This window comes from Scyliorhinus torazame, chromosome 1, assembly GCF_047496885.1.
Source record: "Scyliorhinus torazame isolate Kashiwa2021f chromosome 1, sScyTor2.1, whole genome shotgun sequence".
Classification (NCBI taxonomy): Eukaryota; Metazoa; Chordata; class Chondrichthyes; order Carcharhiniformes; family Scyliorhinidae; genus Scyliorhinus; species Scyliorhinus torazame.
In genome coordinates, this window is record NC_092707.1 from 137,353,788 (window position 1) to 137,378,630 (window position 24,843).

General features: G+C 48.6%; 1 protein-coding gene across 1 annotated transcript in view; it reads right to left on the bottom strand.

Annotated features, from left to right (window-relative positions):
• The window catches only part of selenon (selenoprotein N), a 53,037-nt gene that overhangs the window by 21,494 nt on the left and 6,700 nt on the right, over positions 1–24,843 (bottom strand). Inside the window, exons 4-6 of the mRNA XM_072500893.1 lie at positions 22,763–22,975; positions 7,373–7,497; positions 1,672–1,809 (exon numbers count right to left, since the gene is read on the bottom strand). Coding sequence (XP_072356994.1) covers positions 1,672–1,809; positions 7,373–7,497; positions 22,763–22,975 — 476 coding nt within the window. The remainder of the gene's footprint in view (positions 1–1,671; positions 1,810–7,372; positions 7,498–22,762; positions 22,976–24,843) is intronic.

Below are 24,843 nucleotides of genomic sequence, written 5' to 3' on the forward strand. Positions count from 1 at the left end.
ATCGAACAAATAAAAAATATATAAATTTCCAAGCTAATATTGTTTTTATAATAAAAAGAACAAAATTGGGAAAATCAAGGTGGAGGATCTGGGGTGCAGGACACTCCACTGAATAAGAGAAAGAGGAGACAGGATAAAGTAAGATTAAGAGACACCAAGTTGGATTTTAAAGTCTAAAGGAACCCTGGGAAAGAATAAATTAAAAGAGGAAACTGTGCGAGGATTTACAACTGAACAGCAGCAGGGAGGAACAGGCATCTATCCCGGATCCTTAGGGGTCCACTAATTAATAAGAAGCCTACTGGAAGCCTGAGTGTCAGCAGGAAGCTGACAATCCCTGTTATTCAGTAATGTTTCACACTTCCATTTGTGCTGCTCACTGTCAAAGTCCCAGCGTCTTGGCAGCCATCATCCTCGTTTATTGGTATTTGTTCTGACAACCCTTCTGAGACGTGTGATGCAGCATGAACCAGATGTGGACATCAATATCCAGTCTGCTTTCGCATTAGAGATGCAAAAGGGGCCCAGTGCAGCCATGTGGACGGAAGGAATAACACATTATTTTTCAAATAAAAGGAGCCAGCAGAGGGAATAAAACAAGGCAAAAGGAAAAAGCAGCAGGACGCACACGGAATTACTCAGAGAGAATTAACACTTACAACAAGAGAAGTAGTGCCAAACATTTATGACAGGTACTGAACAGCATTGAGCAATTTTGTGCAACTCCTGTAGATTTTCTTCCATGTGTTTCTTCTGCGGATTAGTGTTTCCTGCGTCATTCTTGACGTGATTGCACTCACGCAGAAGAGAGGGAAGGAAAAGAGAAAGGAGAGAGAAAAATAAAAGAGAGAGCAAGAGAAGAGAGTGACAGAGAAAAGGGCAAAAGGAGATTAAAAATAAGGGAGAGAGAAAGAAAGAGAAAGGAAGCAAGAAAGAAAACTCTGGTACGGTAGGAAAGGCAGCAATCAATTGGAGGACAGTAAGCTCTCACAAATATAGTCTGTTTTAGTGTTGCTGCTGTCATAATATACACCAGTATATCATGGTGCAGACACACACTGATGGACACACAGTGGGACCAATCAACATACACAACACCACAGCCAATCACCAGTGAGAGCAAACGCACTATAAAGACAGGGGCCATCAGAGTTCCCGCTCATTCGAGGAGCAGCTAGCTAGGAGCACAGAGCTCACAGCCTGCAACACAGACATTCACCATGTGCTGAGTGCATCAAATGGTTAGGACAAGGCAAAGGTCTTTAGTTAAAGCTGGTATCGTATTTACCCACAGTCCAAGTATGTTTAAATAGTTAACCTTTTAATAAAATAGTGTTGCACTACTTCAAGTGTTGATGACCTGTATGTGAGCCAGAACACCCAACACATCAGCTGCTGGAAGGATAATTATTGATCAGGCCAACTCCCGTCCACTTCTTTGGATTGTGCCATGGGATCTTCTCTCGGAACCAAGTGTCTCTGGAGGGGGATTCGAACCGACAGCCTTCTGACTTCAGAGCTAAAAGTGCGGCGATTGTGTCAAGTCTGATCCCTTCACACAAGGGAACATACTCCAGAATCAAACATAAACAAATCACATTACTCATAAAGAGAATATTAAATGATAATCATCCAAGAACACAGAGCGAGCCAAAAAAAAATCCTACCAACCTGTCAGTGGGAACATACATCCAGAAATCTCGAATATGAAATGCATCTTTGGAAAGAACAATGTGTCCAGTAAACTGCCCTGGAGTGAACCAAAAAGGATAATCCGGTGGCTCGTTCAACTGAAATTCTCCATGGATCCTGAAATGTAAACACAATTCACTCCCATGAACTCTCTGTCGAAAAGGTGGAAAATACGGAGTAGATATTCATCCTATCCAATATAGGATTAGAGACAATCCTCCATCTTTCATCACAGCATATCCAGCCTCTAACTATCCCAACATATCAGCACTTCATCTTATAAGGACATAGGAAATGGGAGCAGGAGGAGGGCCTCAAGCCTGCTTTGTCAGTCAATATGATTCTGGCAGATCTGATGAGGTCTTCAGCTCAATATTCCTGTCCGTCGATCATAAAGCTTGACTCCCCTGCCAATGAAAATTCTGTCTAACACAGCCTTGGATGTATTCAATGATCCAGCCTCAACTGCTTTCTGAGGAAGAGAATTCCCAAAGTTAATGAGAAGAAATTCCTCCTCGCCTCCATCTTAAATGGGGGACCCCTTAAATTTGAAACTGTGCCCCCAGTTCTGGATCCCTCCAAGAGGGGAAATATCCTCACAGCATTTACCCTGTCAAGACCCCTCACTGTTATTTTTGTTTCAATAAGATTGCCTCTCTTTCTTCCAAACTCTACGAGTATTGGCCCAACCGGCTCAACCTTTCCTCATTGGACAACCACTTTGCCCCAGGGATCTGTCAAGTGAACACTCATCGGAAGTATATCCTACCTTAAATGAGGTAACAAGAGGGCAGCAGGTAGTGCAGTGGTTACTGCTGCTGTCTCATAATACCACTCAACATATACCACACAGAGGGTGGGGAGCATCTGGAATGAGCTGCCAAAGGTGGGTACAATTTTTTCCTTTAAAAAAAGTTAAGACAGTTGCATGGGCAAGGTGGGTATAGAGGGATATGGGCCAAATGCGGGCAAGTGGGACAAGCTTATTGGTAGAAAATGGGCGGCATGGACAAGATTGCCCGAAGGGCCTGTTTCCATGCTGTAAACATCTATGACTCTATAAACTGAGGTTAGATTTTTTTTGCAATTAAGTTCCTGTTCTTTCAAATCTCTTCTCCAGTAACTTGGCTATGTGTGTGATCCTCACAACATAAGAGTTTCAAGTCCACACCTGGCCAGTTAGCTATGTCTGACTTCACGACAGCATGGTGGTGCAGTGGTTAGGACTGCCGCCTCATGGTGCCAAGGACCCGTGTTCGATCCTGGCCCGGGTCACTGTCCGTGTGTCTGCATGGGTCTCATCCCACAACCCAAAAATGAGCGGAGTGGGTGGATTGGCCACGCTAAATTGTCCCTTGATTGGGAAAAAAAAGAATTGGACACTTTAAATTTAAAAAAAGGAAAATAATAAGGTAACAAAAATTGTACACAGTAGAATCATAGAATTTACAGTGTAGAAGGAGGACATTTGGCCCATCGAGTCTGCACCAGCCCTTGGAAAGAGCACCCCACTCAAGCACACACCTCCTCCACTCCACCCCCTTAACCCAGTAATCCCAATTAACCTTTTTGGACACAAAGGGCAATTTAGCGTGGCCAATCCACCTAACCTGCACATCTTTGGACTGTGGGAGGAAACCAGAGCACCCGGAGGAAACCCACGCACACAGAGGGAGGATGTGCAGACTCCGCACAGACAGTGACCCAGCTGGGAATTGAACCTGGGACTCTGGAGCTGTGAAGCAACTGTGCTAACTACTATTCTACCGTGCTGCCCAAATATTCTCCAATACGCTCCAATATTCCTGCAATTAGTAAAAAAAACGTGTTCAAACAAAATGAAAAAAAGGCACAATGCTTTCTAATGTCACAAAACACTAATCTCCAATTCTTGGGAACACTAGAATAATTCTGGAGTGTTATCAACCCTAGCCCAGTAATACCAGGCTTGGAGCTGTTCGACCCTCATGAAATGCCTCAAATAAACATGAGAACTGTGATGAATGCAGAAAATTGATATATTATATTTTGTATCAGTTGCAGTTAGTTTTTTAAAAGCCTCGGTTAAGGTATATATTTGTTGCAGTACCTAGGTTAAGATAGCCAGACTGTGTCTGCAAAAACTGTAATTAAGTCATAAAAGGTTACGTCATGATTCATTCTAACCAATTACTTATTTACATATAGAGGACGAATGGAACATTGCTATGATGGAGATTCCCTGGAGAGTAGATAATTTATGAGGAGTTGTATTTAGTCCTGGCTAAGCAGGTCGTGTGAGTTCTTAGTGGGATACAGATGATGTAATTAATGGGTGGAGCCAAGTCTGACTATAGTTTTGCAATTTGCCATAGGAATTGAGTCGGACAAGATAGAAGGATTTTAAGTTGAACAGCAGCTTTGCCAAATGCTACAAGGTTGAGCAGAAGTGTACTGAATCTGCTTTGAAAGGGTTGCTCTCGCCAACTAAGCAAGTTTGTTAACTTTATTTATAAATGGGCAGCTCGGTGGCGCAGTGGTTAGTACTGCTGCCTCACAGCACCGAGGTCCCAGGTTTGATCTCGGCTCTGGGTCACTGTCTGTGTGGAGTTTACAAATTCTCCCCATGTTTGCATGGGTTTCGCCCCCACAACCCAAAGATGTGCAGGGTAGGTGGATTGGCCATGCTAAATTGCCCCTTAATTGGAAAAGAAAATGAACTGGGTACTCTAAATTTTTTTTTTTTTAAACTTGATTTATAAATGACATTTAAACTGTGTGGGTTGTTCAATTAGAGTTAGTAGCAGGTACAGATAGTAAGTTCAAATTTTTCCTTGTGTTTAAGAACTCTTTAACTGATCATTGTAAAGCTATTGGCTTTGATGTTATTGTGGTTAATTCTGTGACTAAATTAAAGTTTCTTTCACATAAAAGATACCTATTGGTCAGAGTCATCACTCCTGGGGTGAAGTGTCCTTTCCTCACAGTTTTACAAATTTAAAAAAATGTTTGGGGTTCTTGTCCGGTATCTACTGGCCGGTACCCTAACAGAACATAATCAGCAGTAAGCTGGAGATTCACAAGAATGGTTCCAGCAATGAGGAACTTCAGTTACGAGGATAGATTGGAGAAATTGGGACTGTTTTCCTGAGAGAAGGATGAGAGGAGATTTGATCGAGGTGTTCGAAACCATGAGGGTTCTGGACAGAGTCGGAAGGGAGAGACTGTTCCCGCTTGTCACTCTTGCTCCTCCCTCTGCAACTGGATCCTCGACTTTCTGACCCACAGACCACAATCAGTAAGGATAAACAACACTTCCTCCACGATAGTCCTCAATATCGGGGCCCGGCAAGGCTGCGTACTTAGCCCCCTACTACACTCCCTGTACACACACGACTGCGTGGCAAAATTTGGGTCCAACTCCATCTACAAGTTTGCTGACGACACAACTGTAGTGGACCGGATCTCGAACAACGATGAGTCAGAATACAGGAGGGAGATAGAGAACCTAGTGGAGTGGTGTAGCGACAACAATCTGTCCCTCAATGTCAGCAAAACTAAAGGGCTGGCCATTGATTTCAGGAAGCAAAGTATTGTGCACACCCCTATCTACATCAAGGGGCTGAGGTGGAGATGGTTGACAGCTTCAAATTCCTAGGGGTGGACATCACCAATATTCTGTCCTGATCCACCCACATCGACGCTACGACCAAGTAAGCACAACAGTGCCTATACTTTCTCAGGAATTTAAGGAAATTTAGCATGTCCACATTGACTCTTACCAACTTTTACAGATGCACCTTAGAAAGCATCCTATCGGGCTGCATCACAGCCTGGTATGGCAACTGCTCGGCCCAAGACCGTAAGAAACTATAGAGAATCGTGAACACCACCCAGTTAATCACCTGAACCTGCCTCCCATCCATTGACTCTGTCTACACCTCCTGCTGTCTTGGGAAAGTGGACAGCAAAATCAAAGACCCCTCCCATCCGGCTGATTCACTCCTCCAACTTCTTCACTCGGGCAAGAGATACAAAAGTCTGAGAACACGCACTAACAGACTCAAAAACAGCTTCTTCCCTGCTGTTACCAGAATCCTAAACGACCCTTTTACGGACTGATCTGATCTCTTCACACATCTTCTCCATTGAGTAGTACTACACTCCTGTATGCTTCACCCGATGCCTGTGTCTATGTGTTTACATCATGTATTTTATGTTTGCCCTATATATTTTTGTACGGAATGATCTGTCTGAACTGTACGCAAAACAATACTTTTCACTGTACCTCAGTACGCGTGACAATAAGCAAATTTAAATCGTGAAAACAGGAGGGCATAAAGTAAAAGTAATTGGCAAAAGAAGCAAATGTGGCATGAGAAAAAAAAACTTCTTTACACAGTAAGTGGTTACGGTCTGAAAGCATTGCTTAAGAGTGTGATGGAGACATGTTCAATTGTCTGAAAGAAAGAGTGTGCAGGGTTACGGGGAGAAGGTGGTTAATGGCGCTAAGTGAATTTCTCATTCGGAGAGCTGGTGCAAACACGATGGGCCAACTGGCCTCTTTCTGCGCCATAACAATTCTGTGACTCAGCTCACAGCACCGAGGACCCGGGTTCGATCCAACCCTGGGTCACTGTCTGTGTGGAGTTTGCACATTCTCCCCGTTGGTCTCACCCCACAACCCAACGATGTGCAGAGTAGGTGGATTGGCCGTGCTAAATTGCCCCTTAATTGGAAAAACTAACAACAAAAAAATTCTGTGATTCAGCGAGACTCTAGAAGGAATCAAGTAGATTGGTCAGTTTAGGGTTGTGTACAAGACTTCGATCTGCTGGAATATTGGACCGCGTGCAGTGAAAATTGCAACGGTATTTGATTTTCTGCAGAGATGTGAAGAGAGGAGATTTGGTAATGTTTATCTAAATGAGAGGAGAGGGGATGGAAGAAGAGACTGTATTCCAAAGCAGAACAAAGGTTCACCGTGATGGGGGCATAAATGTTGAAGACTACCATCATTAGCATTCCTCCAGTTCTTGAATGCAGAAGGATATGGTGTCAGATCCATACATTCACAAATCCAGGGTCCTCTGTGCAACGGTTATAACATTCTCAAAACAGACTGCAGGAAGCATATGTATTTGGAATATATTTAATAGAAACCCAAGCATCAGTGGAAGAGGAAGCACATCCAATGCCAAGATTAGCTTGCATGGCAATTCCTGGAGTTCTATTATTTGTTGAAGGAAAACTGAATCCTCATGAATAACCCCTTTATGCGATTTCAAAATGTTTTGCACCCAAAGGATTACTTTTGAGCTATTATGTAACAGGGGAGCACGGTAACACAAGTAGCTAGCACGGTGGCTTCATAGCATCAGGGTCCCAGGTTCAATTCCCCGCTGGGTCACTGTCTGTGCAGAGTCTGCACATCCTCCCCGTGTGTGCGTGCGTTTCCTCCGGGTGCTCCGTTTTCCTCCCACAGTCCAAAGACGTGCAGGTTAAGTGGATTGGCCATGATAAATTGCCCTTAGTGTCCAAAAAGTTTCGGAGGGGTTATTGGGTTACGGGGATAGGGTGGAAGTGAGGGCTTAAGTGGTCGGTGCAGACTCGATGGGCCGAATGGCCTCCTTCTGCACTACATGTTCTATGTTTTATGTTATGAAACAATTGGTGGAGTTGACACAGGAAGCATACCCACCTGAACACAATGTCATAATAGAAGTCACTGGAGGCTCGGACACAAGCCACTGCACCCTGGGGTGCAAACCTGGTCTTCACAAACGGCCGTGGGTGAAGCATACTGAGAAGTTTATGGACAATGACCTGTTTAAAAAAGGAGAAAGCTTGTGTCATATTCAAGCAATGAAGAGAAGTCCTAACTTTGGAATGTACACACATTAACTCTGGTTCACAGGAATATATCCTTTTCACCATAACCAGCATTAAAGACATGTTGCATTTCACTTAGGTGTTGACGGACAACAAAAAATCAGTGATTTCCTTGGCACCTATCAGAAAGCTCCTAAATGTGCCCTCATTCTATGGCTATAGTTAAGATCAAAAACTCACCGTGTATAGAAATCACAGATGCTATTGTTCATTGTCTCCCTCTGACTTTTAATACAAAGAGTCCAAAGAACGCCTGCAGCAATGACATTTTCTTTTAAAGTAATTTTCTCTCATTTTTAACTCTTTGATCTGTCTCGGTTTAGTTGATCACTTTAGCTTTGGGAGCATCATTTCAAGAACAGCTTTTCTACAATAGAAGTGATGGTACACAGCGCTACTGAAAATGTTCTATTGAAGAGCTAGTCAGCAGCCCTTTGCAATGCAATTAGCATCCAACTGAAAAGCAATTTGACCACAAACTACGAATTGACTCAAAAACACTGCCACAAATAGGGTAAGATTTTGCCCTTTTGAGTCTGGACTCCGATGTCGGGTTCAAATGGGGGTCACAATCCCGCATCAGGTGAGCAACAGTCGCCCAGCAGTGAATTTCCCCAAATTAGCCAATTAATGACCAGAGGGCAGACTCCTGAAGCTGGAGGGGGGGATGGGGGGAATGGGAGGGGGGGGGATGGGGGGGGAATGGGAGGGGCGTGGGCAATCCCGAGGCCCTCAAGCTCTGAAGAAGCACCAGGGTGCTCTCACAGGTAAGTCTGAGACAGAGAGCACCTCAGGGTGGAGGCACCTCTCTCCGGCCTTGTACATTTCTAAATTTAGGTTGGGTTGAGGCTCCAGTTGAACCCAGGTTAGCAGGGAGGGCCTCTATCCCGGCCTGGAGTACTGGACTCCTGGTCTGCCAGCAGGAGGCAGCCTCCAGACAACAGCCAATGCCTCAGAGAACCAGGAGGGTGGCTGGAAAATTTATGTTGGGCTTCTGACAATAGGTCTTTAAAGGGCCTTAATTGGATTACCCACCAATTGAGAGGGTTGTAATCCTTGCACTGACTCCCTCCCCCACTTCTGGAAAAATGGGTCTAGGGACAGGGTAGTTCTGGAAAATCGGCACATTTGCCAACGGTGTGAGGTTCCACACCCATCAGCTTCCATGCTCAACCCAGCTGGGCCTAAACTTTCTACCCTTAAGTCTTTCAACAGCAGAAGAAAATCAACACAGCCAAGTCAACACTCTGCAAGCTAGCAAGTTATCCAAGTGTCACCAATTGTCCCAAAAGAAGGGGACATCAATTGGATGACTCCATGCACTCAGAGCCACAAATTAGTGAACAGACTTGATTATTAGAAAACTAACATATTAATGAAAGTAATATATTACCACAAGGAATTGGTGGGGCATTATTACATTTCCAATTGCTCAAAAGATTGCGATCAAGGTTTTCCCCAGATTTGGTCATTTGTCTCCTTTCATTATTTCTTTTTTTTTGATATTTTATTGAAAATTTTTGGTCAACCATCACAGTACATTGTGTATCCTTTACACAATAATATAACAATATAAATAACAATGACCTGTTTTATAAACAAAGAATAAATAATATATAACAAAAACTAAAACTAAAACTAAATGGCAACTGCCTTGTCTCAGATAAACACTCTCCAAAAATATGATTTAACAGTCCAATATACAATTATTTATAGCAACGACCTATACATATTATACAAAAAAATTAACAGCCCTGAGAGTCCTTCTGGTTCCTCCACCCCCCGCCCCCCCCCCCCCCCGCCCTGGGCTGCTGCTGCTGCCTTCTTCTTTTCCATTCCCTCTATCTTTCTGTGAGGTATTCGACGAACGGTTGCCACCGCCTGGTGAACCCTTGAGCCGATCCCCTCAGGACGAACTTAATCCGTTCCAGCTTTATAAACCCTGCCATGTCATTTATCCAGGTCTCCACCCCCGGGGGCTTGGCTTCCTTCCACATCAACAGTATCCTGCGCCGGCTACTAGGGACGCAAAGGCCAAAACATCGGCCTCTCTCGCCTCCTGCACTCCCGGCTCTTGTGCAACCCCAAATATAGCCAACCCCCAGCTTGGTTCGACCCGGACCCCCACTACTTTCGAAAGCACCTTTGTCACCCCCACCCAGAACCCCTGTAGTGCCAGACATGACCAGAACATGTGGGTATGGTTCGCTGGGCTTCTCGAGCATCTCGCACACCTATCCTCTACCCCAAAAAATTTACTGAGCCGTGCTCCAGTCATATGCGCCCTGTGTAACACCTTAAATTGAATCAGGCTTAGCCTGGCACACGAGGACGATGAGTTTACCCTACTTAGGGCATCCGCCCACAGCCCCTCCTCAATCTCCTCCCCCAGCTCTTCTTCCCATTTCCCTTTCAGCTCATCTACCATAATCTCCCCCTCGTCCCTCATTTCCCTATATATATCTGACACCTTACCGTCCCCCACCCATGACTTTGAGATCACTCTGTCCTGCACCTCATGCGTCGGGAGCTGCGGGAATTCCCTCACCTGTTGCCTCGCAAAAGCCCTCAGTTGCAGATACCGGAATGCATTCCCTTGGGGCAACCCATATTTCTCGGTCAGCGCTCCCAGACTTGCGAACTTCCCATCCACAAACAGATCTTTCAGTTGCGTTACTCCTGCTCTTTGCCATATTCCAAATCCCCCATCCATTCTCCCCGGGGCAAACCTATGGTTATTTCTTATCGGGGACCCCACCAAGGTTCCCGTCTTTCCCCTATGCTGTCTCCACTGTCCCCAAATTTTCAAAGTTGCCACCACCACCGGGCTTGTGGTGTATTTCTTCGGTGAGAACGGCAATGGGGCCGTCACCATAGCTTGTAGGCTAGTCCCCCTACAGGACGCCCTCTCCAATCTCTTCCACGCCGCTCCCTCCCCTTCTCCCATCCACTTACTCACCATTGAGATATTGGCGGCCCAGTAGTACTCACTTAGGCTCGGTAGTGCCAGCCCCCCCCTATCCCTACTACGCTGTAAGAATCCCTTCCTCACTCTCGGGGTCTTCCCGGCCCACACAAAACTCATGATACTCTTTTTGATCCTTTTGAAAAAAGCCTTCGTGATCACCACCGGGAGGCACTGAAACACAAAGAGGAATCTCGGGAGGACTACCATTTTAACCGCCTGCACCCTCCCTGCCAGTGACAGGGATACCATGTCCCATCTCTTGAAGTCCTCCATTTGTTCCACCAATCGCGTTAAATTTAACCTATGCAATGTACCCCAATTCTTGGCTATCTGGATCCCCAAGTAACGAAAGTCCCTTGTTACCTTCCTCAGCGGAAAGTCCTCTATTTCTCTGCTCTGCTCCCCTGGATGCACCACAAACAACTCACTTTTCCCCATGTTCAGTTTATATCCTGAGAATTCTCCAAACTCCCGAAGTGTCCGCATTATCTCTGGCATCCCCTCCGCCGGGTCCGCTACATATAACAACAAATCATCTGCATACAGAGATACCCGGTGTTCTTCTCCTCCTCTAAGTACTCCCCTCCACTTCTTGGAACCCCTCAATGCTATTGCCAGGGGCTCAATCGCCAGTGCAAACAATAATGGGGACAGAGGGCATCCCTGCCTTGTCCCTCTATGGAGCAGAAAGTATGCAGATCCCCGTCCATTCGTGACCACACTCGCCACTGGGGCCCTATACAACAGCTGCACCCATCCAACATACTCATCTCCAAAACCAAATCTCCTCAGCACCTCCCACAAATAATCCCACTCCACTCTATCAAATGCTTTCTCGGCATCCATCGCCACCACTATCTCCGCTTCCCCCTCTGGTGGGGGCATCATCATTACCCCTAGCAGCCTCCGTATATTCGTATTCAGCTGTCTCCCCTTCACAAACCCAGTTTGGTCCTCATGGACCACCCTCGGGACACAATCCTTTATCCTCATTGCCATTACCTTGGCCAGAATCTTAGCGTCTACATTTAGGAGGGAAATAGGTCTATAGGACCCGCATTGCAGCGGGTCCTTTTCCTTCTTTAGGAGAAGAGATATCGTTGCCTCAGACATAGTCGGGGGCAGCTGTCCCCTTTCCTTTGCCTCATTAAAGGTCCTCATCAGTAGCGGGGCGAGCAAGTCCACATATTTCCTGTAAAATTCAACTGGGAATCCATCCGGTCCCGGAGCCTTCCCCGCATGCATGCTCCTAATTCCTTTCACTACTTCCTCTATTCCAATCTGTGCTCCCAGTCCCACCCTTTCCTGCTCCTCCACCTTGGGAAATTCCTGCTGGTCCAGAAAGCCCATCATTCTCTCCCTCCCATCCGGGGGTTGAGCTTCGTATAATTTTTTATAAAATGCCTTGAACACTCCATTCACTCTCTCCGCTCCCCACTCCATCTCTCCTTCCTCATCCCTCACTCCCCCTATTTCCCTCGCTGCTCCCCTTTTCCTCAATTGGTGGGCCAGCAACCTGCTCGCCTTCTCCCCATATTCGTACTGTACACCCTGTGCCTTCCTCCACTGTGCCTCTGCAGTACCCGTTGTCAGCAAGTCAAATTCTACGTGTAGCCTTTGCCTTTCCCTGTACAGTCCCTCCTCCGGTGCCTCCGCATATTGCCTGTCCACCCTCTGAAGTTCTTGCAGCAACCGCTCCCTACTCTCCTGCTTTCCTTTATGTGCCCTTATTGATATCAGCTCCCCTCTAACCACTGCCTTCAGCGCCTCCCAGACCACTCCCACCTGGACCTCCCCATTATCATTGAGTTCCAAGTACTTTTCAATGCACCCCCTCACCCTTAGACACACCCCCTCATCTGCCATTAGTCCCATGTCCATTCTCCAGGGTGGACTCCGTTCTTTTTCCTCCCCTATCTCCAAGTCCACCCAATGTGGAGCGTGATCCGAAATGGCTATAGCCGTATACTCCGTTCCCCTCACCTTCGGGATCAACGCCCTTCCCAAAACAAAAAAGTCTATTCGCGAATAGACTTTGTGGACATAGGAGAAAAACGAAAACTCCTTACTCCTAGGTCTGCTAAATCTCCACGGGTCTACTCCTCCCATCTGCTCCATAAAATCTTTAAGCACCTTGGCTGCTGCCGGCCTCCTTCCAGTCCTGGACCTCGACCTGTCCAGCCCTGGTTCCAACACCGTATTGAAATCTCCCCCCATTACCAACTTTCCCACCTCTAGGTCCGGGATGCGTCCTAGCATACGCCTCATAAAATTGGCATCATCCCAGTTCGGGGCATATACGTTTACCAAAACCACCGTCTCCCCCTGTAGTTTGCCACTCACCATCACGTATCTGCCCCCGCTATCCGCCACTATAGTCTTTGCCTCAAACATTACCCGCTTCCCCACTAATATAGCCACCCCCCTGTTTTTCGCATCTAGCCCCGAATGGAACACCTGCCCCACCCAACCTTTGCGTAGTCTCACCTGGTCTATCAGTTTCAAGTGCGTTTCCTGTAACATAACCACGTCTGCCTTACGTTTCTTAAGGTGTGCGAGTACCCGGGCCCTCTTTATCAGCCCGTTCAGCCCTCTCACGTTCCACGTGATCAGCCGGGTTGGGGGGCTTTTTACCACCCCTCCTTGTCGATTAGCCATCCCCTTTTTCCAGCTCCTCACCCAGTTCCCACGCAGCTGTGTCCCCCCCAGGCGGTGCCCCCCCGCCCATCCCACCCCATGCCAGCTCCCCCCTCTCCCCAGCAGCAGCAGCCCAATAATTCCCCCCCCCCCCCCGCTAGATCCCCCACTAGCGTAGTTACACCCCCCATGTTGCTCCCAGAAGTCAGCAAACTCTGGCCAACCTCGGCTTCCCCCCGTGACCTCGGCTCGCACCGTGCGACGCCCCCTCCTTCCTGCTTCCCTATTCCCGCCATGATTATCATAGCGCGGGAACCTAGCCCGCGCTTCCCCCTTGGCCCCGCCCCCAATGGCCAACGCCCCATCTCCTCCACCTCCTTTCCTCCCCCCACCACCTCCTGTGGAAGAGAGAAAAGTTACCACATCGCAGGATTAATAACATAAAACTCCTCTTTCCCCCCTTTTTACCCCCCTCTTCGCCCCCCATACTCGCCCCACCACTTTGTTTCAAACGTTCTTTTTTTTAATAACCCGCTCATTCCAATTTTTCTTCCACGATAAAAGTCCACGCCTCATCTGCCGTCTCAAAGTAGTGGTGCCTCCCTTGATATGTGACCCACAGTCTTGCCGGTTGCAGCATTCCGAATTTTATCTTCTTTTTGTGAAGCACCGCCTTGGCCCGATTAAAGCTCGCCCTCCTTCTCGCCACCTCCGCACTCCAGTCTTGGTATACGCGGATCACCGCGTTCTCCCACTTACTGCTCCGAGTTTTCTTTGCCCATCTAAGGACCATCTCTCTATCCTTAAAAAGGAGTAATCTCACCACTATGGCTCTAGGAATTTCTCCTGCTGTCGGTCCTCGCGCCATCACTCGGTATGCTCCCTCCACCTCCAGCGGACCCGCCGGGGCCTCCGCTTCCATTAACGAGTGCAGCATCGTGCTCACATATGCCCCGACGTCTGCTCCCTCCGCACCTTCAGGAAGACCAAGAATCCTTAGGTTGTTCCTCCTCGCGTTGTTCTCCAGTGCCTCCAGCCTTTCCACACATCGTTATGGTGTGCCTCGTGCATCTCCGTCTTCACCACCAGGCCCTGTATGTCGTCCTCATTCTCGGCAGCCTTTGCCTTCACGACCCGAAGCTCCCGCTCCTGGGTCTTTTGCTCCTCCTTTAGCCCTTCGATCGCCTGTAATATCGGGGCCAACAGCTCCTTCTTCATTTCCTTTTTGAGTTCTTCCACGCAGCGTTTCAAAAACTCGTGTTGTTCAGGGCCCCATATTAAACTGCCACCTTCCGACGCCATCTTGGTTTTTGCTTGCCTTCCTTGCCGCTGCTCTAAAGGATCCACTGCAATCCGGCCACCTTCCTCTCCTTTTTTCATCCGTATACAGGGGGGATTCCCTTCTGGTTTACCGCACAGTGCTTTTAGCCATTAAAATTGCCGTTGGGGCTCTTATTAAGAGCCCAAAAGTCCGTTCCACCGGGAGCTGCCGAAACGTGCGACTCAGCTGGTCATCGCCGCACCCGGAAGTCCCGTCATCGCCGCACCCGGAAGTCCCCTCCTTTCATTATTTCTGACCTTCGAACTGAAGGAACTGCTGGTTCAGAATTCAGGAGCCTCACTAACGTGAGATTCAAATCCATTCCGAGAAGTTCTTTTGATCTGATTTGGGCTTTCTAAACTAGTTAGACACTAGACATCTGCCCCACACAACAGATGGAGTTCAAGTCATTCAGTAGATGGAGTAGAGGAAGGCACTCACTCCATAGCAAAAGCTGGAAAGTGGCAAAACACATCAGCATTCAAATGACAGTCAATGCTATGATTCAAACAGCAGTTTCAAGGCCACCAGGTTGCTATTCATACGAACAAATCAGTCTTCACAGATACAAGAGAATTTCCATTTCAATGCAACTGCACAATCGATTTTACCAGCAGGAACTTGCGCTGAGATTGCTAGAAGCATGACCATGATCAGAAAAGGCCCAAAGGGGCAGCACGGTGCCACAGTGGTTAGCTTTGCTGCCTCACGGCACAGAGGTCCCAGGTTCGATCCCGGCACTGGATCACTGTCTGTGTGGTATTTGCACATTCTCCCCGTGTTTGCGTGGGTTTCACCCCCACAATCCAAAGAGGTGCAAGGTATCATAGAACTTACTGTGCGAAATTCCGGTTCCGCTGAGCCGCACATTTCGGCAGCTCCCGCGATAACGGACTTTTGGGCTCTCCAGAGGAGCCCCAACGGAACTTTTCTGATTTAATCCCGTGTGGGAAGGTGAAGTAAGGTCCCCCCTTACGTTGTATGGCAGAGATTAGCAGTGGAGCGGCGGGAAAAGAGGCTCTGGAGCAACGGCAAAAACGAGGGGGAAAAAGCAAGATGGCGGAGGGCGGAGATCGAGCAGCATGGGGGCCGGACCAGCAGGAGTTCCTTAAGCGCTGTGTGGAGCAGCTCAAAAAGGAGGTGCTGGCGCCAATGCTATTGGCGATCGAGGGGCTGAAGGAGACCCAAAAGGCCCAGGCGGTGGAGCTTCGCGAGGTGAGAGATAAAACAAATGAGAACGAGGACAAGATCCTGGGCCTGGCGGTAAAAATGGAGGCGCACGAGGCGGTACACAGGAGGTGGGCCGAGAGAATCGAGGTACTGGAGAACAGGTCGAGGAGGAAGAATCTCCGGATTCTAGGTCTCCCCGAAGGAGTGGAGGGAGCTGATGCCGGGGCGTATGTGAGTACGATGCTCCATTCGCTGATGGGTGCGGAGGCCTCTCCGAGCCCCCTGGAGCTAGAAGGGGCTCACCGGGTCCTGGCGAGGAGACCCAAGGCTGATGAGCCGCCAAGGGCGATAGTGGCAAGGTTCCATCGCTTTGCGGACAAAGAAAGTGTTCTGAGATGGGCCAAGAAGGTGCGGAGCAGTAGATGGAAGAATGCGGTGATCCGTGTTTACCAGGATTGGAGCGCGGAGGTGGCAAAGAGGAGAGCTGGCTTCAACCGGGCCAAGACGATGCTGCACAAAAAAAGAGTCAGGTTCGGCATGCTGCAGCCTGCGCGACTGTGGGTCACCTATCAGGACCGACACCATTATTTTGAAATGCCAGAAGAGGCTTGGACCTTTATTCAGACGGAAAAATTGGACTCGAACTGAGGGGATGTGGTTGTGGGGGGAGATGTTGGTTGTATACGGGGTTGTAAATATGGGTAAAGATTACTTCATGGGTAGGATGATGGATGGGGATGTGGGTAGAGTTCTGGTTAAAATTCCCCTTTTCGTTTTTCTTTTCTTTTCTGTAGACGAGATGATGGGGAATGTGGGCGTCGGTGCTGGAGGGAGGCGAGACTCGGGGATGAGGGAACTGGGATAATGGCCGCAACAGGAGCTGCGCCATAGGGGGCGGGGCTGGCTCAGGAAAGCGCGGGGGTTTTCCCGTGCTAAAAGGGGGGGGGGGGGATGGAGGAAGGCAAGGAGGAGAGACTCACTCATGGAAGTAATATGGGGGGAGCAAAAGTGCTAGATGCGGATCTAGCGGGGGGGGGGGGGGGACATAAGGGTTGCTGATGCACTGTCCGAGGGGGAACTGAAAATGGAAGAGGTGGTCGGGACGGGGGTTCCCCGCCTGGGGGACTGGAGGGTGCGGGAGGCGCGGGCACGGGACTGGCCTAAGATAGGAGATGGCTAGTCGGCCGGGGGGGGAGGGAATCTGGCTGATCACGTGGAATGTGAGAGGCCTAAATGGGCCGGTTAAGAGGGCCCGAGTGTTCGCGCACCTAATGGGACTGGAGGCAGACGTGGTCATGCTTCAGGAGACACATCTGAAGGTGGCAGATCAGGTCAGGTTAAGGACGGGATGGGTAGGACAGGTGTTCCATTCGGGGCTGGATGCGAAGAATAGAGGGGTGGCAATATTGGTGGGGAAGCAGGTGTCGTTTGAGGCCAAGAACATAGTAGCGGATAATGGAGGCCGATACGTGATGGTGAGCGGTAGGTTGCAGGGGACGGAGGTGGTACTGGTGAATGTATGCGCACCGAACTGGGACGATGCTGGATTCATGAAACGGATGTTGGGGCGTATTCCAGACTTGGAGGTAGGGAGCTTGATAATGGGTGGGGATTTTAACACGGTGCTGAACCCAGCATTAGATTGTTCCAGATCTATGGGAAGGGGCCGGCTGCGGCCAAGGTGCTTAGGGGGTTTATGGACCCGATTGGGGGGAGTAGATCCGTGGAGATTTGCCAGGTCTTTGGCCAGAGAATTTTCTTTTTTCTCCCACGTACATAAGGCCTACTCCCAGATAGATTTTTTTGTTCTGGGCAGGGCATTGATCCCGAAAGTGGAGGGAACGGTGTATTCGGCCTTAGCCATTTCAGATCACGCCCCGCATTGGGTGAAGCTGGAGCTGGGGGAGGAGAGGGACCAACGCCCGTTGTGGCGGTTGGATGTGGGACTGTTGTCAGACGAGGAAGTTTGTGGGAGGGTGCGGGGGTGCATCGAAAGGTATCTGGAGGCCAACGACAACGGGGAGGTGCAGGTGGGAGTAGTATGGGAGGCGCTGAAGGCGGTGGTCAGGGGAGAGTTAATCTCCATCAGGGCTCATAGGGTGAAGAAAGAGGGCAGGGAAAGGGAGAGGTTAGTGGGGGAGATTTTAAGGGTGGACAGGATATATGCAGAGGCCCCTGATGAGGGACTACTCAGGGAAAGACTAAGTCTCCAGACGGAGTTTGACCTGTTGACCACAGGGAAGGGAGGGGCAAAGTGGAGGAAGGCACAGGGGGCGATATATGAATACGGGGAGAAGGCGAGTCGGATGCTGGCACATCAGCTCCGTAAGAGGATGGCAGCGAGGGAAATAGGTGGAGTCAAGGATGGAAGGGGAACTACGGTGCAGAGTGCAGGGAAAGTAAATGAGGCATTCAAGGCCTTTTACGAGGAGCTGTATAGGTCCCAGCCCCCAGGGGGAAAAGAGGGGATGCGACGATTCTTGGACCAACTGAGGTTCCCGAGGGTGGAGTAGCAGGAGGTGGCTGGTTTGGGGGCGTCAATTGGGGTGGAGGAGCTGGTTAAAGGACTGGGAAACAGGGAGCTGTTTGTGGACGGGAAGTTCGCAAGCTTGGGTGAGCTGGAGGAGAAGTACGGGCTCCCCCCGTGGAACACCTTCAGGTACTTACAGGTAAGGGCGTTTGCCAGACGGCAGGTGGTGGAATTCCCACGGCTACTGCCACACACAGTACAGGACAGGGTGCTCTCGGGGGGGTGGGTGGGATTGGGGAAGATCTCGGAAACTTACCAGGTGATGCAGGAGGAGGAGGAGGCCTCGGTGGTGGAGTTGAAAGGTAAGTGGGAGGAGGAGTTGGGAGAGGAGATCGAAGAGGGGACGTGGGCAGATGCCATAGGGAGGGTGAACTCTTCCTCTTCATGCGCGAGGCTCAGCCTCATACAGTTTAAGGTGCTGCACAGGGCACACATGACCGGGACAAGGATGAGCAGGTTCTTTGGGGGTGAGGACAGGTGTGTTAGGTGCTCAGGGAGCCCAGCAAATCACACCCATATGTTCTGGGCATGCCCAGCGCTGGAGTAATTTTGGAAGGGCGTAGCGAGGACGGTGTCGAGGGTGGTAGGATCCAGGATCAAACTGGGCTGGGGGCTCGCAATATTTGGGGTGGCAGAGGAGCCGGGAGTGCAGGAGGCGAAAGAGGCTGGAATTCTGGCCTTTGCATCCCTGGTAGCCCGGCGGAGGATTCTCCTTCAGTGGAAAGATACGAGGCCCCCAAGCGTGGAATCCTGGATCAGCGATATGGCAGGGTTCATTAAATTGGAAAGGGAGAAATTCGCCTTGAGAGGGTCGGTACAAGGGTTCTTTAGGCGGCGGCAACCGTTCTTAGACTTTCTGGCAGAACGCTAGACATTGGTCAATGGCAGCAGCAGCTTGGGGGGTGGGGTTACTTTATTTTTGTTTATGTTATTTACACTGGAGGGTCTGAGGGGGTGTATACACCTGTTGTCTTAAGTCGGGGTGTTAATGTTAATTTATTATTTAGGTACGGGGCGGGGGGGGGGGGGGGTTTGGGGGGTTGCTTTTTTAGATTGTGTTTTGTACTTACCCCTGTTGGGTTCTTTTTTCTTTCTCATTTTGTTATTGATATTTTATGAAAACCTTTAATAAAAAATTTTTTTTTTTTTTTTTAAAAGGACTGGGGAACATGCAGGCAGGGAAGGCCCCGGGGCCGGATGGGGTCCCGGTGGAGTTCTATAGGAAGTATGTAGACCTGTTAGCCCCGTTGCTGGTAAGGACCTTCAATGAAGAAAGGGAGGGGGGACCCTGCCCCCGACAATGTCGGAGGCGACGATCTCTTTGATCTTGAAGCGGGATAAGGACCCACTGCAATGTGGGTCGTACAGGCCGATCTCGCTCCTCAACGTAGATGCTAAGTTGCTGGCAAAAATGTTGGCTACGAAGATTGAGGACTGTGTCCCGGGGGTGATTCATGAGGACCAGACGGGATTCGTAAAGGGCAGGCAGCTAAATACCAATGTGCGAAGGCTCCTAAATGTGATAATGATGCCATCGGTGGAGGGAGAGGCGGAGATAGTGGCAGCTATGGACGCGGAGGCCTTTGACCGAGTAGAGTGGGAGTATCTCTGGGAAGTGTTGAGGAGGTTTGGGTTCAGGGGAGGGTTTATTAGTTGGGTTAAGCTCCTGTATAGAGCCCCGGTGCGAGTGCGGTTACGAATTGGCGGAGGTCGGAGTATTTCCGGCTGAATCGAGGGACGAGGCTGGGGTGCCCCCTGTCCCCCCTGCTGTTTGCATTAGCAATTGAACCTTTGGCCATGGCGTTAAGGGAGTCGGGGAAATGGAAGGGGGTGGTTCGAGGGGGAGAGGAACATCAAGTGTCACTGTACGCAGATGACCTTTGCTGTATGTGGCGGATCCAGTGGAGGGGATGGTTGAGGTCATGCAGATCCTCAGGGAGTTTGGAGACTTTTCGGGCTATAAGCTCAATGTGGGAAAGAGTGAGCTCTTTGTGGTGCATCCGGTGGATCAGGGAAGAGGGATAGATGACCTGCCGTTGAGGAGGGTGGAAAGGAGCTTTCGATACTTGGAGATTCAGGTAGCTAGGAGCTGGGGGGCACTGCACAAACTTCATTTGACGCGGCTGGTGGAACAGATGGAGGAGGATTTTAAAAGGTGGGACATGTTGCCACTCTCGCTGGCGGGCAGGGTACAGTCGATTAAAATGGTGGTCTTCCCGAGGTTTCTTTTTGTTTTTCAATGCCTCCCAATCGTGATTACCAAGGCCTTCTTTAAGAGGGTAAGCAGGAGCATTATGGCATTTGTGTGGGCGAGTAAGACCCCGGGGGTAAGGAGGGGGTTCCTGGAGCGTAGCAGAGATAGAGGAAGGTTGGCGTTGCCGAACTTGGGTGGCTACTACTGGGCAGCCAACGTGGCGATGATCCGTAAGTGGGTGATGGAGGGAGAGGGGGCGGCGTGGAAGAGGTTGGAGATGGCGTCCTGCAAAGGAACGAGCCTGGGGGCGCTGGTGACGGCACCGCTGCCGCTCTCGCCGACAAGGTATACCACGAGCCCGGTGGTGGCGGCAACGCTAAAGATCTGGGGGCAGTGGAGATGACACAGGGGTACGATGGGAGCCTCGGTGTGGTCCCCGATCAGAGATAACCATCGGTTTGTCCCAGGAAGGATGGATGGGGGGTTTCAGAGCTGGCATCGGGCAGGGATTAGAAGAATGGGGGACCTGTTCATTGATGGGACGTTTGCGAGCTGGAGGAGAAATTTGGACTACCCCCGGGAAATGCCTTCAGGTACATGCAAGTGAGGGCATTTGTGAGGCGGCAGGTGAGGGAATTCCCGCTGCTCCCGGCACAGGGGATTCAAGACAGGGTGATTTTGGGCGTATGGGTCGGAGAGGGCAAGGTGTTGCCGATATACCAGGAGATGAAAGAAGAGGGGGAGGCTTTGGTAGAGGAGCTGAAGGGTAAATGGGAAGAGGAGCTGGGGGAGGAGATTGAGGAGGGGCTATGGGCTGATGTCCTAAGTAGGGTTAATTCCTCTTCCTCGTGTGCAAGGCTTAGCCTGATACAATTTAAGGTGGTTCATAGAGCACATATGACGGGGGCGAGGCTGAGTAGGTACTTTGGGGTGGAGGACAGATGTGGGAGGTGCTCGGGAAGCCCGGCGAACCATGTCCATATGTTTTGGTCATGCCCGGCAATGGAGGGGTTCTGGAAGGGAGTTGCGGGAACAGTAAAAGTCCGGGTCAAGCCAAGCTGGGGGCTAGCACTATTTGGAGTAGTGGACGGGCCGGGAGTGCAGGAGGCGAAAGAGGCCGGTATTCTGGCCTTTGCGTCGCTAGTAGCCCGGCGAAGGATCTTGTTAATGTGGAAAGAGGCGAAGCCCCCCAGCGTGAAGGCCTGGATAAATGATATGGCAGGGTTTATCAAATTGGAGCGGATAAAGGTTTTTTTTTCTGGGGGGCATTTGAGCAAGGAAACGCATGAGCGATCCGGAAAACTGACATGTACGGGAGGAATCCAATGTACAAAGTACTGTATCTTATTGACTTGCCATGTTCATGTCTTGCTATGCGAGCTTTCTTTCTTTTTGTAACGGGGGGTGGGGGTGCGTTCTGTTTGTATGGTTGAAAATGTTGTTGAAAAATTCTTAATAAATTTTTTTTTTTAAACTTACAGTGCAGAAGGAGGCCATTTGGCCCATTGAGTCTACACCGGCCCCTGGAAGGAGCACCCGACTCAAGCCCATATCTACACCCTATCCCACACCTCCACCCTATCCCCATAACCCCACTTAACCTTTTTTGGAACTAAGGGCAATTTAGCATAGCCAATCCACCCAAGGGTAGGTGGATTGGCCACGCTAAATTGCCCTTTAATTGGAAAAAATGAATTCGGTACTCTACATTTATTTTTTTTAAAGGCCCAAAACTGAATTGATGGAAAATAATTTTAAACCATTCAAATTTTGTAAAATAGATTTTCCACATGAAGATATAAATATACCAAGTGCTGAAGAATAGTGTTACCCAGTACTAGAAAAGCTGATTTAAAAACAATGTTTGTAACGGAGGTAGCTTAATTCTAGTGGGCAGCACAGTAGCAAGCACTGTAACTTCACAGCTCCAGGGTCCCAGGTTCGATTCCCGGCTTGGGTCACTGTCTGTGCGGAGTCTGCACGTTCTCCCTGTGTCTGCGTGGGTTTCCTCCGGATGCTCCGGTTTCCTCCCACAAGTCCCGAAAGACGTGCTGTTAGATAATTTGGACATTCTGAATTCTCCCTCTGTGTACTCGAACAGGTGCCAGAATGTGGCGACGAGGGGCTTTTCACAGTAACTTCATTGCAGTGTTAATGTAAGCTTGTGACAATAAAAAGATTATAATTATTCTAGATTTAGTACTAAATATCACAAAGGAAGTATCATGGAACAGTGTCTGTAATTATTGGCACATCATCATTGAATAACCCTTGTGTGTTGACTTCACAAGCTCAGGCATATTATTGTGCAAGGTGGGTGGGGGGAGGGGGGAGGGGGGAGGAAAAGAAAAAAGGACAAAGATGTGGGGATTAGGTTACCTCCCTTCCTTGTGGCGTTGGTGGGTAAAATCTATTATTGGAGAGGTACCCTGTAAAGATGGTCAGCTCAGTGGGAATCATCCACCACGTATCGCCCAGTTCTACTTTATTCTTTACAGGGAGGAAGGCTTTAAACAGGCTGCTGCTAAACACTCTGGAAGGTATTTCTGCAGACTTCCAGTTTCTCAATCCTGACAGAGCACTATGGGAGACCTGAAACACAAGAACATATATAGAATTATTTCCTTATTTTTCTCTTAAATGCAAAACACACTTAACATACTGTACAGAAGATGTAAAAGGGTCGCTGAAATTTGTCTTGCACACATCGGGACAGTCACAGGAATACCAAATCTCATAGGGTACAATAATCTTTACTCCACGAGAAGAGGGTGCTGATCGATTGACAAGCAGACTCTGGCTGGTAGAGGCATTGCCATGGAGAATGCACCAGGGTACAGGTAACTGCCAAGCAAGATTTTGGTCCTCTTGCGGTTCTGTCTTGAAGCGTACAAGGTGAAAATTATCAACAGGTGCCTCTTTTCTTCAGCATTATTCAAGTTCTGTATTATTACCAAGTGACTATTTGTAAAAGGATAATTTAATAGCATCCTTCCTGAGGCTTAATTAAATTAAAATAAAATTCTTCTTTGCTGTCACAATCTGTATAGCTAAGGCCAGTCAAGGGTCAATTTGGTTGTTCTGGGCTTGCAGTACATGGCCTCTGACTCAAAAAGGTTTACTAATCCCATAATATAATTACAGAAAACCCTCTTCAATAATGACAATGTGATTTATTGGTCCTATTGTGTTGTTTGAAGTTTTATATAGACGTTTAATGGATTGGTATCTGACAAAAATGTTTTTTTTTGTGTTAACAATGACTGGGTTATAGTGTGGAAATAGCCAGATATTTTCCAAATCAATCCACTATAACTGGAGATGTTCAAGAATGCAAACAGCTAGATTCCACATAATGTATTAATCGCCTCATTCGTACTTCAAGATCACACCTTTACAAAATGGCTAATTAATATTCCCCACACCTGCACTATTGTCTCTTTGGTCATGGTTTGTAACAGCTCTATCTTGGAAGGAATTAAAGAGTATGAAAAGATACTCTTTCAGTCTTCAGCAGTGCTCCTTGGAATTTTCGAGACATGAGCATTTGGTTCACATGTTGTTATGAACTTCCTGTGATGAGTATGGAGAGTTTAGCATCACATACATCATTAAGAGCACCTTGGGGGCAGGACGGTGGTGCAGTGGTTAGCACTGCTGCCTCACGACACCGAGGTCCCAGGTTTGATCCCAGCCCTGGGTCACTGCCCGTGTGGAGTTTGCACATTCACCCCGTGTTTGCGTGGGTTTCACCCCCACAACCCAAAGATGTGCAGGGTAGGTGGATTGGCCACGCTGAATTGCCCCTTAATTGGAAAAAAACAATTGGGCACTTTAAATTTTTTTAAAATGAATAGCACCTTGGAGTCTACTGAAACATGTTGGCTGGACTGGTGTTACAGTTCAAAGGAAGAACATATATTTTCCCATCACCTTTCACAATATGAATTGCGCTGAATTTCCAATTCTCGTCCCATGCCTCGTGGTGCACTAAGACAGACTTTTGTCTGTTTCCATAGCTAGTAATTCCTGGAGCAGGTCACGAGTCTGTTGCCTGAGGCTTATAGCACCACATCATGCATGGCTGACCAGGGGTCTCTCCCACTTTTGCCATCAGCGTGTTTTGGAAAAGATTTGCAGGTTGACACACTCAACTTGTTTGACTGCGTAATGACCGCACCTTCCTTGACCATCAAGTCCTGGGGTGTGACTCGAACCCGGAGCTATTATCTGGCCCAATTGAAGAAGAAGGCAGCTTCACAATAGACTCATCTGACAGCTATTGACTTTTTAAAATGGATTGTTGATTTCACATGATTTATGAAGAGTCTCTCTGACTAAGAACATAACGTAGTAAATAAGTTGACAACTAACTTGATTGTTCCCAATATTTGGACACGGAAATGGTATGAGGTAGGAACAAAGTGATGTTGCCTGTCCAATCTACAATGATGGGAGCA